The sequence below is a fragment of the Apis florea genome, unplaced genomic scaffold (genome assembly GCF_048593485.1).
Source record: "Apis florea isolate Af1SG1 unplaced genomic scaffold, ASM4859348v1 contig_1794_pilon, whole genome shotgun sequence".
In the NCBI taxonomy this organism is placed as follows: domain Eukaryota; kingdom Metazoa; phylum Arthropoda; class Insecta; order Hymenoptera; family Apidae; genus Apis; species Apis florea.
In genome coordinates, this window is record NW_028256482.1 from 2,388,835 (window position 1) to 2,403,120 (window position 14,286).

At 37.4% G+C, this 14,286-nt stretch overlaps 2 protein-coding genes and 1 long non-coding RNA gene across 5 annotated transcripts; 2 read left to right on the top strand and 1 right to left on the bottom strand.

Moving 5' to 3' along the window:
* Window positions 1-105: 105 nt before the first annotated feature.
* LOC100871272 (atrial natriuretic peptide-converting enzyme) lies at window positions 106-12,376 on the top strand. 3 transcript variants are annotated; one of them, XM_086912425.1, is made up of 13 exons: window positions 106-567; window positions 1,946-2,316; window positions 6,187-6,370; window positions 8,626-8,839; window positions 9,149-9,520; window positions 9,626-9,858; window positions 9,967-10,173; window positions 10,259-10,472; window positions 10,549-10,694; window positions 10,768-10,939; window positions 11,017-11,264; window positions 11,666-11,784; window positions 11,865-12,376. In XM_086912425.1, the coding sequence occupies exons 2-13, from the start codon at window positions 2,215-2,217 to the stop codon at window positions 12,039-12,041; spliced, it is 2,388 nt and encodes a 795-aa protein (XP_086768551.1). In that variant the 5' UTR covers window positions 106-567; window positions 1,946-2,214; the 3' UTR covers window positions 12,042-12,376. The 3 variants fall into 3 exon arrangements, with proteins under 3 accessions (XP_086768551.1, XP_086768560.1, XP_086768567.1); XM_086912434.1 differs by lacking the exon at window positions 106-567 and adding an exon at window positions 1,351-1,436; XM_086912441.1 differs by lacking the exon at window positions 106-567 and adding an exon at window positions 1,372-1,470.
* On the bottom strand, window positions 6,576-7,264 carry LOC147658648 (uncharacterized). Its single transcript, XR_015293390.1, has 2 exons — window positions 7,120-7,264; window positions 6,576-6,778 (listed from the first exon to the last, which is right to left on the bottom strand). It is a non-coding gene; the product is annotated as an uncharacterized LOC147658648 (long non-coding RNA).
* Window positions 12,274-14,135, top strand: LOC100871153 (uncharacterized). Its single transcript, XM_012488462.3, has 6 exons — window positions 12,274-12,748; window positions 13,153-13,301; window positions 13,366-13,465; window positions 13,534-13,608; window positions 13,670-13,872; window positions 13,935-14,135. The coding sequence occupies exons 1-6, from the start codon at window positions 12,677-12,679 to the stop codon at window positions 14,062-14,064; spliced, it is 729 nt and encodes a 242-aa protein (XP_012343916.3). The 5' UTR covers window positions 12,274-12,676; the 3' UTR covers window positions 14,065-14,135.
* Window positions 14,136-14,286: the final 151 nt, after the last annotated feature.

The window sequence follows — 14,286 nt, forward strand, 5'->3', positions numbered from 1 at the left end:
GTATTTAGAATTGTAAACAATTAATCGAAGAGCGGGTAAACGGTATAACGCTGGAAGCGTATGTTTACGTGTTGGAGAAGGGCGCGTATACGTTTCTCCCGGGTCATTAATCGGCGATAGACCGAGCGGTGCACATTCGTGCGTGTGCCTCGCTCCTCGAAGGTTCGGCTGTCGTGTTAACGGTTATTTCTTTCTGTGACACGAAGAAAGAGGATCGCCTTGACGGTTGCTTCGTAGAGTGTGAAAGGCTAACTTAACGTTCCCGGTAGTCGAAGAGGGAAACGTTTCCGGTACGGTCGACGCAGCTGTCGTCCAATACAACGTCGAGCACAACGTGGAACGGGACGATATGATGATACTACGATGAATTTTACGTGAACATCTCGCGGGTATTATATTTCTCTCGTAGAAGAAGAAGTAGAAGAAAAAAGGAAAGAAAATGGGTTGGATTGTGGCGTAAGAGAAAATATGGATCGTGTAAAAGTGATGTAAAATTGATACACGAAAATTGAACGAACCAACCCAATCTGTCTCTGTAGACCTATATGCGAACGAAGATAAACGAAAGTAAGTTTAACACGCAATATTTTTTTCTATTTATTTTTCATTTTCAGCTCTATTTCCACAGCTCTATATCTTGTATATTTTATTTCTTTTTGCATGTTTTTTTTTTTCTGTTCTTATTGTTCAACGTATAAACACGCAACGAGTTTTTCTTTCATAATAATCGTTGAATAATCGTAATTCGTGCGATCGAAGTGACAAGCGCGTGCTTGTGCATAATCGAAATCGATACTGTTTAGGACAGCTTTAATTTCCATCCGCGATCTACCCTTGAAATTCAATAGTCTTGTATTAAAAGTGCAATGTGTACACGTATTGCACACGTAACGTAGAATTAAGTTCATTGACAAGCCCTTGTCTCGTGAATAAGAAAGGCGTAAAGTTATTATTCGTAGCTTAATTTAACTAGTTACCCTTGAAGAACTGAGCCTCGAACGAGCGGTTTCGGTTGCAGTCAAATTCCTTGAGAACAGGTTAAAGGCTAAAAATATTCTTCGGATACCTTTCTATTTTTTACTTTTTTTCTTTTCCAGCATCCTTTCACATTCTCGACAACAACAGAAACATTCGTCGGAATAGCTTAGATCCTCGTATCTCGAATTCGGAATTTCCGCGAATATCGTTGTTCAATAATTTCATTCGAAACGGTTTTTCTCGATTTTTTTCGAGGCGTCGCGGCGCGTCGCGTCGCGTCGTGTTGTGTGTTGTGCCGTGTCGCGTCGTGTCGTGTCGTGGAGAACCGGTAATGACGTGAAAGTGCATCCAGAAGCGAAGGAACGATCTAGCAAACGGCGGGTCCCCGTTCCCTTGGCAGTTTGGTTTCGTTCGAGACAGCCTCCTTAACTCGTACCTCGAAGTCCGTCGAATAAAAAGTAGAAAAAAAAAAAAAAAATCGTCGCAATCTCGGTGATCGAAATTTATTTATACGATCGAATGTCTTAAAAAAAACTCTTTCATTCTTATTCTTGCTTCTTGCTCAAAGAGATCGTAAATTTCCGCGCATTCCTTGCAAATAAACGCGCGTTGTTGACAGATATTTCGCTCATTCGTATGTGCGAATAAAAAGGAAAAAAAAAAAGAAATTAGCAGAAAAGGGATCTCTCGAATAAAAGATTAGATTGTAGAATAGGCTATGGTATAATGTACATATATACATATATACTTATCGCGGTAAATGCAGCAGTGTCAAGTGCTCTATGCGAATAAGGTTTCGAAATATCTAGTTACTCGGTGTCACGTATTACGTGATTTTTTTCGATCGCGATTCGTATCGCGCGACTCTTAAATAACGTGACAATATGTTGCGTGGCGGGCGCGTGTGTGCGCGCGTACGTGTGCCCGCGCGTGTCATCCGCATTGTAATTGTTGATTTTTTGCATAGGTGTCAAGAAGCGAACGAATATTGAATTGGAGGAGGAGGAAGAGGAGGAAGAGGAGGAGAAAGGGTGGAGAAAAGTGCACGAAGTTAATCGAGAGTAGAGAGGATTATTATTCCTCGCAAGAGAAAGAGAAGAAGACTCTCGTCATCTCGTAGAAGATATTTGGTGTATAGAAACTAAAAGCGTGAATCGATAGATATATATATATAGAGAGCTGAAACGAAACGAAAATTCAATTTCACGATGATGTTGGTGCGCCTGCACGCGGCTAATGTACCGAGGAAACGTTGATGGAGGAGAAGAGGATCGTTTTAACGGGTCGAAGATGACTGTCGCGATGGAGCACAAGCGTAAGAGCTCGTGGGACTCGAAGGTGAGACGTATGTGGCGCACTTTCCCCCCTATACAAGCTTTCCTCTCGCGGTTAATTAACACCGTGGTTGGCCGCCGTGTGAAATCGGGCGCGAAATGTAAAATGCAAAAAATTCGATGAGATACGACATAGAGGTTACGCATTGTCTCGCCGCGAAAGTGTGACGACGATCCTTCTCTCGGAACAGAACTTTCGGCATACCGTTAACACGTTTCTCTCCGTAGGGAGTGGGGAGGGCGCTGCGCGAATTATTTTTGCGGTCGCGTTGCGCCGCCCGCTGGTCATTAACTGAATTATACCCGCGCTGCGGCCAGCCAATAGTGTTGCGCAAAAAAGACGTTGATGACCTTTGGCGCGAAACGAACGAAGGATCGATTCCATATATTTTCCTCTCCGCGAAAATGTTAAAGTCGACGATTCGAATGAAATGCCTACGCGCTTCTCGACGGAGAACTAGGTTGGCCGGGACAAAGAACGATGCGTTAGCAGGGTTGGGTTACCCTGGGTTGGGCCCTCCCCCCTTCACGATGCACCGTTATTCCGTTTACCGACCGTTGCCCAATCCACCGATCGGCATTCCGTTCCGAATTATAACGCGAGTGGCGTTTGTTATTATTCACAAGGGAGGAGCGGCGGGATTAAATCGACCTTTTGCCGCGGTGCGAATCAATTTCTGAACGAAATTGTGTGTAAGTGAAAGAGGAAGGGGAACGTATGGGGGGAGGGAAAGAGAGAATGATTCGCATTTGGTAAAGATAACGGTCGATAAAGCGATAACGATTGCTCTGCATTTATCCTATTGCCCAGCCATCAGGCTAAGTGCACGCACGTGCTTCGTATATGTGTGTGTGTGTGTGTGTGTGTGTGTGTGTGTGTGTGTGTATACCAGTCAGTGTAGACCGCTAACCGATTGTAATTTAAAGCAAGCAGAACTCGTTCCTAGATTCTTGCTCTTTTGGAAAGGTACTCAGACGTTTGGAATAACGGTAATAACGGTCAAGAAAGTCACGAGGAACCGGGCGAGCCAATGAAACTTGGTAGATTCTTTCCTTGGGTCGATGACACCGTTTCTTTCTTCGCGACAGGCGGACGTTCTATTCTTATCTCGTCGAAATCCACGAAATTTTCGAACGATCGTTCGGTTCCGAGCCGAGCGCTGGAAACCAATATAACCGATAAACAACGGGCGACACGAACCACGGGCGGGGAGATGATCGATTTTTGCAAGATCGTCTGTTCTTACGGTTGATGATTCGTCGTCCGACTCTATTCTTGCGGAACCAGAACGAAGAAACTTTCACGAAAGTTCATCGCCGATGGAAAGCGCTTTTCTAACGTGCACTGTCAGCTCTTCATTTTTCTCGGCCTTAAAGTCATCGACCGTGTCCATTAAAGTCTACGGAAGCGTTCTCGTAGATTCAACTAGTTTAAGAGCGCATCTTAATCTCTTCGGCCGATCTCTCTGATCTCTTCGTTCGTTCACCGACACTGAATTCTACTTTCCAACCTGATGCGCTCAAAATTTCGATCCCATCCATCGATCGATCTCTCCTCTTTGATTAAATCCTCCGTTCAAACGAAATTCGAATCGAGCGTGCGTTCCTTTTTTTTTTTTTTTTTTTCCGCGTTTTTGCTTCTTTCATCGTCGCATCATAGGATCCGCCTTTCATCGGCGAGTCGCCGTTCCTTCGGCAAGAAAAGATCGAGTCTCTTGACCTTTCAGCCGCGTTGCATCGCCGAGGAAAGAAATACTTTTACCGCGCGCTTTTAACGCCGCCCGTTAAAGAATTTTCGTTGCGAATAACTGTATAATAATTTGCAGCCGCATTTTATTCTTCCTTCTGAGTGATTCGTGGTCGATCGAGAAGAAGAGCTGTGAGGAATATTGCGAAACTTATCGGTTCGTTCAAAACGAGCGTTTCCTGCGAGAACCCCAGCTCCAAGATTTCCATTATCGAACCAGGTTTCGAAGAGCACAAAGGTTTCGTGCTCAAACTTTCATTCGACTTTCGTAATATCGCCATTGTTCGTCAAAGGCACCCCTTGTCCCGATTAATTACGCAACGTATAAAATCGCGATAATAAAATCCCGATTTGTCTTTAGTTTCGTACACGCTTTTATGCTTGATTTATTCGCTTTTATCGCTCGTTCCAACCTGTGACTCGCAATTTCTTCTAAAAAGGAATGATGATGATGCAACGAAATACAAAAAATTTACTTTTTCTCGGGAGGAAAGTGATTTTCGATTTTTAACGGATTTTTCGCGTGAGGGTAAAAAGAAAAAAAAAAAAAAGAAGATCTCTGCGAGTTGCTCTCAAGAATTATTTGTTTTTTTATAAGTAATCTTTGCATAGAGAGTGAAAAATTGATATTCTTGCGTACGTAAACTTTCACTTGCAAGAAAAATAATTTTCCATTAATGGATACGCTCAGAATGAAAATTCTTACAATATCGATACATTTCTTCTACTAAAAAAAAAAAAAAAATAAATCTAAAACCTAGAGATATCAAAGAATCATTTTCACAACTATGTCCATTAGTGACTTTCGAGAACAACTGTTGGAAAGTTAGAGTCCTAAGTCCAACGTGTAAATGAATATTCCAATCGCGTCGAAAGTAGGAAAACTGAACTGAGGACTAATTCTCTAATGAGAATAATTCATTTATTTTCGATTAATGGAATAGTGTACTCTCGCTCGAAGGCCAACGTTTCTGAACGAATATTCATGCATCGAAAGAAGCGTCGAAAGTCGGGACCGGTGGAAAAGGTAACGATCCATCTTTGGTACGGAGCGTGTGCCGAACGTAACATTTGAACGAGGGCGTAGGCCCCTTTGTGCATTCGCGCGGATACACGCGAGCATTGTGGCTGTGTTGGTGACGAATGTGCACGCGCATCGGTGCCAGAACGATTACACGGCCGCTTACACACTTAGCGCGCGCGTCACAGAGAAGATAAGCTCATTGCTCCCGACGTGGATGTTTAACTGGTGGTCGTACACGATACACACACACACACACACACACAGCATCGTAGCGAGCCGCGTAACTATATCGTGTATCCGTGGCACTCCGCGTTAAATGCACGCGCAAAATCGCACGCAACTTGAACGTGTTTGAACGCACGCTTCGAACCTGTTGTTACGTAACGTGTAATATTTCGAGAATTACTTGGTAATTTTAATCGCGGAACATTTACAAGCGTTCCTTAAAGGCGTTATGGACGGCTCGTTTTTCATTTATTTATACGAGGTGTCGCCCGTCTTTGTAAGGCATGCAAATTGCCGCACGACGAAGTGTGAAAATCCCTTTCGAAAGATACGTAATCTGGTGTAAATGCCATTTCTTTTTGATTCTTCGAATTCTTTCGGGATCAAACTTATAACGGGGCCGAGTAAAAAAAAAAAAGGGGTTCGTATAATTTTCATCGAGTTGTCCAAAATTCTTGCAGAAGGAAGAAACGATTATTAAAAAAAATCTTGAAATTTATAACTCTTATTAATACTGTAACTAATCGAGTCTGATTCCACCCTTATACGTTGTACAAGTAAATTAGAAAATAAGAAGAGAAGAACCGATTGTGTTTCATTTGGATTGCAAGACGGAAATAGAGAAATTGTTAATGCGAGTCGTGGTTCGCCGAGAAATCTCGGTAATGCCTGCTCCGTGATCGTGTCTAGACAAATCTAGGGGCAAAAGAAAGGAGGGAAAGATTCCCAACGTTTCTCCGAATCAGAGAAACGATGCCAACATACATACCTTTTAACCGACCTTTTTCTTCTCTTCCTTTCGTCGAAATAATTGTGAAATGTACAATTAATCGAAATTTTTTCTTTCTTTTTTTTTTTTTTTTTTTCTTCCTTTTCAGATATCGGTAAGCACGGTAAGCACCAGACGATTCAGCCGTGCAGGGACACCGAGCTCGATCCTGTCGTCGGACAGTGACATTCGATTTACGAGAAAACTCGGTGGACAATATCGCTGCGGGTGCTGCGTGTTAGCCGCTTTTCTGCTTTTCCTTCTCTTCTCTGGAGTCTCCATATATCTCGGATGTAAGTACAGCAAGTTCAGGTTTAAATAAAAATTGAAACGATTAATTTAATCTCTACTCGATGTTTGCTCAACCAAGGAATTTTTAAACGCATTAGAAATTTCGTTCGTTTGCGCTTTCTCCGCGAACGAGTTCGAACGATCAACTCGATTCGAGCGAAACTGTAGATGAAATTACTCCACCGTCGGTTAACCGACAGCCGATGGTTTGCTAGATATGAAATATATTGTTTTTTTTTTTTTTTTTTCACAAAATGGATGAGCTCTTCACGGTGTCTGAACATTTCGTGAAGCGTAAAGTGTGATCGTCTCCCCTCGTTTGTAAGAATATGCTTTCCGCATTGTGATTGCGTATGCACTTCACCTTGAGATTGCATTCGTGCGTACGATGAACAGGTTAACGAAGGAACCTGTGGAAAAAAAGAATCTAATTAATGCAACAGGTAACGGTGAATGGAAGAGAAAGAATGTAAAATAAGTAGAACTTCTAAGAGATTTCTAAATTTTAAGGTTATATTTCAAAATATTTTAAAATTATAAAATGTAAATGATATGGAAAAATAGATGTCGAATAACTGTTTAGTTGATTATGATGTCAAAAGAGTATCTCGATCTGTACAATGATCTTATCGACTTTGGTAAGCTAAGAGGAAAAAAGAAGAAGCGGATGATGCGGCCAGAGCCCATTGAGGTCTTTCAGCGTGCAAACATAACGGTTCGACCGAGTTACCGAGAAAATACGTTTACGTACTCCGATTGGATGTTTTATCCGCAGACGATTGAAGCGCGAAAATTATATGGATTCTTAGACGAGGATCGATTTGCCGGGAAAGAAAGCGAATACAGCCGTGACGAAGCGCATATAACAGCGTATGGAGCGCGGAGTATACGCGACTAAAGAGAGGCAAAGGTCGAAGAAGATCCACGATCGTGTTGAGGGTCCAGCAAAGAGGCCTTGAAAGTAGCAGAGTTAACGGTCTGACCGAGTTATCGAGCCGTCCTACCTGTCACCCCTCCAACATTCGACCTCAAAGGGGGGGATCCGTGTCCTTGAATCATTTCGATGCTTCATCATACTAACCGAATTCCCATTTCGAAAGTATTTCGCGTTCAAGGATTATCGAATCAGTTGCTAACTTTTCGTTACGTCGGATTTAATTTTGTTCCATTGTACATATATGGTATTCATATGTGTATTCTGTCATACGTATGAAACAATATGAAGATTCACAAATGAAAAGAAATATTTGGACAGCGATGAGAACGAACCTTTATTTCGAAGCTTTGTTCTAACGTTTAATCTTCTTTCTTTTGCTCAGAATATATAATATGTACGCTTAGACAAAGATCGAAAGTGAAAGAATTTTTTTAAATTTTTTTCTTGAGCTGCGCGGACCATGGAGAATGTCCTTTTTATTACACTATACATCCAATTGACTGCTCGGTAGTAAAAACGCACGAGCCAATGAGGATTGTACTTTAACCTCTTTGGTTTATGCTTGTCAATTTTACATTTCATTCGTTCTATATTTCTTGTTGCGTATAGGGGAAAAATTCTATACTCGAAAGTTACTTGTAAGTGTAATGAAAATATCTGTTTGTGTTATTTGTTGTGTTTGCCCGATCCATGATCCGCAGAAGATCGTTCACTGTCCGCAAGAAATTGTATCGCGAACTGAAAAAATAATCTTTGCGGCGTAAAAATAATCGACCAGAGGAACGGTGAAAGGTGAGCCTCGAGCCGTCTCGCTGTACGTGCCCGGTTGCCCTCGATTCCTTAGTTTGTATTTTCATATATTGATTCGTTGAATGTTAACTACGTTGAAAAATTGATAATAGTTTTGATATAAAACAATGAGCACTACTGTATCTAGCATCTTTAAACAAAGATTTTGTCTTAAGATGGATATTTAGAAAGTATCATTGAACATAAACAGTATCTCCCTGATAGTCACTAAAATGGAAATCGGTCGATTAACCTAAAGTGAAACCTGTTCATTCGTTCTATACCGTGTGGCATGAGTTACTTGCCAATTACGATAAAAAGAATCGATCTGATTCTTATTGACATTATAAATAATAGTTTTTATAACATCAGATAAATGTATCGATTCTTTTTATTTATTTTCAACAATATATCGAATATATATCGAACAGATATCGTAATATTGTATCGAATGGATAATCGTTGTTAAAATAATTGCTTAGAATCATTATCATTTTTAATTGTTTGATTTTTAATGATTTTATTTTCTAGACACGTTTCTAACGTCGGATCCTCCAGGTGATCAAATTTTCTTGGCGACATTCCGAGTGATCGAAGGCGATTCCTTCGTATCAGAATTAACAGATCCCTCTTCTGAAGCCTTTCGAATACGATCGCGAGAGTATCGTGATCGATTGAATCTAATATTTCGTCGTAGCTGGGTGAGAATTTCATTTCTCGCCGTGGAAATATTAGCACTTGATGGGTAAGTATTTTTAATAAAACCAGCAATTTAATATATCAAGGAAAAAAATAAAAAATTTGAAGCTTGTTCAAATCTATATAGATATATAACTTTATTTCGGAATCATAACTGTTTTACTACGTTTAAAAAGAATTGTATATAATGTGTAATTTGAAGAATCGATTTTGAAATTAATAATAATTTTTACTACGAATAGTGTGTATACATATAAAATTCATAATAATCGATTCACGAATAAATGATATTCTTTTGATTTCGAAAAATTGAAATTATTTTTTTAATTGTTAACTGTTTATCGTACATATGCAGATCCGAAGGTGGAAATTTGGTGGTCCATTTCGAGATTCGGTTTGATCCACGGTATCAGACTATTACCACCGCCGATATCGTCGAAATTCTTACACAAGAAATAAATCCTACAACCTCAAAATATTTAACAAACTTAACGATCGAGTTACCAAGTCTTGAAGTTCAAGAGAGTTTGAAAGCTCTCAACGCTCAAGTCGGTCTACAGACGACCATTGCGACACCTCCTCCAACAACTACACCGCCACCTCCTAGAAGATGTACCAGTTTAAATTTGTCTTACTGCAAGCATCTACCATACAACGTTACATCTTATCCAAATATATTGGGTCATCGTTCGTTGGCTGATGTGCAAGAAGATGTGATCGCTTTCAGGTGAATATGTATTCGCGATCTCGAAACAAATTTTATCAAGTGCATGATCATTATGAATTCATACGATCTCGCTTCTACATTATTACAGAAACTTTTTCGTTATAGAGAATTAGTCGATGCGGAATGTTATCGTTTGGCATACGACTTTGTATGCCAGATTTTACAACCGACATGTATATCCAGTCAACCGGAAGATTTACTGCAGTTACCTTGCAGAAGTTTCTGTAGAGAATTCTGGAACGGATGTGGCAATCGACTTCCGGATAAATTCAAACCGTTACTGGATTGTTCGAATTTCCCGGAGTATGTGGATCAAGGTGGTTGTAGAGCAAAACCAGGTAAAGGAACGTAATCTTTTATTTTTCAAACAATGAAAAATAATAAAAATAATAATAGAATGAATTTCTGTAATTATTGAACGTTATTATATATATATATGTATACAGGATGTGTGCAAGCGCTTCAAGCAAAAGCATTGTCACCAAGAATTTGCGATGGCGTGATCGATTGTCCTGATCTTTCGGATGAGAAAAATTGTGCTTATTGTCGAGACGGTTATATGCACTGTGGTGTAGGTAGAACTTGTATTCCACGTGGCAAAAGATGCGATGGAAAAATGGATTGTGCCAATGGTAGTGATGAAAAAGATTGTCGTATGTATCTTTCAGATTTATCTTTCATTCTAGTTATTTTTTCTTATCGTAATAGAATTTTCATTGCTTTTCATATTCTCTTCAGTTTCCTTAGCACCAAGTATTCGATCTCTTAAATCGCAACTTTCGGACACACCGTTCACGGCAAAGTATAACAACGAAGGATTTGTGGTATTTAACGAGAAAGGTACTATTGGTAAACTTTGCACCGCGAACCTGAATGCAACGTTACCAGGAACAGAAATGGAAAACGTTCTTCAAACTGTCGCCAGCTCTTTATGCAGTATATTGACATATACGTAAGTATATCATGTTTTGATTTTTGCAACAAAGCGTGTGAATATTTATTTTAAAAACAGTCATCTTTCTTTATAGAGGAGTGAAGTCCGTAGAAGTTCGAATCGACGATGAAGAGAATATTCAATATGTACATATGCAGGATCCATTAGCAACAGAGATCACATTCGTTAGAGCGCCCTGTCCGAGCAAAGAAGTTATGTACATCCAATGTTCTGAACTTGGTACGAGACATGCCTTAAAAGTTTTCCGTTTTTTCTACTTTATATGAATCTTCAAAGTATAACTTATGTTTAGACTGTGGTGTACAATCTCTACATACAAAAAGTGATAACCGAGGTCTTAATAAAATGGCCGAGCCAGGAGATTGGCCCTGGCACGTAGCTCTCTTCAAAGAAGAGATACATGTATGTGACGCCACACTCGTGGCGGAGAATTGGTTGATTACGACGGCATCTTGTTTTCAAGGGTATATTTTATTATTTTTTTTATTTTCAATATAAGAATAACGTGTATGCAGCATTTCTTTGTATGACACAATCACAGACAGCCAAAAGCAGAATGGTCAGCGAGAATGGGAAGTGTACGACTCTCGAGTATATCGCCATGGCAACAAGAGCGTAGAATCATAGGTATGATTAAATCGCCGGTAGAAGGAAGCACAACTGTTTTATTAAAACTTGATCGACCTGTGACCACATTTTCGGATTTTGTAAGACCGGTATGTTTGCCTTCGAATCAAGATCCACCAATGAACTCAACTCACTGTAATACTCTCGGATGGGCTAGAAATCGTGAGTATTAAGTTATAATTATACATGATCCTTAGGTTCGTTTAGGTGTATCTTGGAATTTTATGATTATGTTATATCATTGCTTCGATACACGTTACATAAAGATATATGTAACTATACGCGTACATTTTTTCATTTGTCACATCAAGAAAAGAATGCTAAAGCGAAACGAGTTATACAATATCCACGTTGCGGTTATTGTGACCTCATAAAATGATCATACCGATATCAATATAATAAAGCAATTTATTATTATTTATAATCATTAATATTAATAGATACTTTACAATATTATTGATTTACAATATTATTAAAAAGAAACTGTTACGATTAATGAAAGATATAAGAATTCATTTAATCATGATTCATTGTATCTTAAAAGAATAATTTTCTTTAACTAGGAGACTTGCTGCAAAGGGTACAGCTTAGACACAGTGCGATGGAACGATGCGAAAATATTAGTATCGCATCGGTAAATAGCATTTGCACAGAACCAGCATATTTTACTGACGACTGCAACGTAAGTGACTTATAATTATTGTACAAAAAGTCATAAAGAAAGATCTAAGATCATAAAGTTATTATTTAAAATATTTACAGGAAGAAGAATTTGCTGGAAGTCCTATGTTATGTCTTCAACCAGACAATAATAAATGGGCACTAACAGGTGTCGGTAGTTGGCGAATAGCGTGTTCAAAGACCGGTACTGAAAGGCCGCGATTGTACGATAAAATTTCCTCGAATATCGCTTGGATAAAATCCACGATTTTTATCTAAAATAGATTTTTATCTAAAATATTATTTAAATAAATCAATATGGACTGACAGGGACTGAAATTGCAATACATATACAATATAGAATCATTTTTCGCTTCATCCAATTTTTCTATTATATCTAATAGACTGTAAAATATATTGTAAATTTATAATTGCGTAAAATCGTGTCATCTTATCGTGGCATACATTTTTCATATCGATTTGTTTGAATCGATTGTATAGTTTTATCAAAGATTCGTTGTTACATCATTGTTCGTATGATATCTATGTATATGTTATTGCGTTGTAAAGAAAAAAAAAAATTGTTTTATTAAAGTATAAGTAGTCGAAAAAAATAATATGCAAAATTCTTTTTTAAAGATAAATTTGCTGTCGCATTATGTGATATGTACATTTTTATCAATCATTCGTTTTCTTTATTATTATATAAATGTTTTATAAGATTTATCATGGAATAGTGAAGATAGATGATTGGAATAGTGAAGCATTATTGGTAACGTTGACATTCTATATTTAATGATCGTTGCTGTGCGAAGGAAGTTGTGCGCAGAGTCAAGGTATAAATGGTGGGAGGTTTCAACCAGGATTACTTAATATAATGCTCTTCATGTGCGGAGCAGAGTCTAGTTCTGCAAATGCGTTGTCAGTTTTTGCGACGGTGTATAGATCTAATCGAATCTAATTTACTCAGTGTGACCAAAAATATGGTAAGAAAATCTCTATAAATAAACTAGTTTTATTATAAATATTAATAAAACTTTTTGGTTTATTTGTAATTGTAGAAAATATTACGTAATATTAAAACCGTAAGGTTTTAAGAGATATCGCGTTTCAAATAAATACAAATATAATGATATGCAACTTAATACTTTCATTTTTATCACAAATATACACTGAAACATATATTAAATAATTATAAATTAAGCGTGATATATGCAGATTAAGATAATTACTTAATATATTTATTATCAGAGATTTTATATATGATTGACAACGATTATAATATTGAATTGGAGACATATTATATATTTCATTTTTTTCAATTTAAAGCACCAATCATCAATATTTTATTCAAAAAATTGATTTTTTTTTATCGAAATATTTTCCTAAGGAGTCAAAAAATCAAAGAAATATTTCGGACTTAGCAAAAATCGAGGAGGTTGTTGATCACCCGGTTGAGTTGTTCAGAATTTGGCATGATGAAGCACGAAAATACAATCCAAGAGCGCCAGATGTCTGTTGCTTGGCTACAACTTCAAAGTTGGTATTGATTATCAATTGTTGTTTTGAATGTACATTTTTTAACGAAAGAAATTTGTTTTAGAGATTGTAAAGTGTCTGCAAGAAACGTTGTTCTTCGAGAATTTGATAATGATGGTTTTGTAATTGTAACTGATAATCGCAGTAAAAAGATTGATAATTTAGTAAGTTTGTACAAAATTTTAACATTATTTCGACTTTTTTATTTATTAATCAATTTCTATAATTTTAGGAAAATATCCCATATGCTGCAATGTGTTATCTTTGGTTTTATGTAAATGAGCAGGACCAGGAGATCAGCAAACAGGTGCATAATAAAATCAAATAATCGTATGTTTAATAAACACATAATATCATAACGTTTATAGATAAGAATAGAAGGTATTATGAAAAGATTAGACAAGGAAAATTTCAAGCATTTATATGATAGAGAGCCATTGTTTTGCAAAATCCGGTCTCACATATGCAAACAAGGACATGATATCGATTGGGATGAACTAAAAAAGCGACATGATGAAATATTTGATTCAGTTCATAAAGGAGAAAATGATTTACCGATGCCGGATCATTTGTAAGTTTATCTACAAACATTTAATCTGATAATGAATATTCCATATTTAAATGTTGTTTCAGCGTTGGATATAAACTTTTTCCGACAATGATGGAATTTTATTTTGCAAGAGATTATCTTATAGGTGATCGTATAATATATCATAAAGATACGTTGAACAATTCTTGGAAGAAACATCGTATAGCGGCATAATATCATACATTAAATCGATGATCATTGCGATTTATTATTCCATAATAAATTTCCATAATAATATTTGAAAATTTTAGAAAAAATTTATTTTTAAAATCTAATTATTCTACATCCTACCCCTTTTTTATTGATTTCCATTATTATATAACATATGAAAAAATCCATGATAATTGAATCGTTTATATAAATTAGATACAATAATTTTCCCTATTTATATTTTTA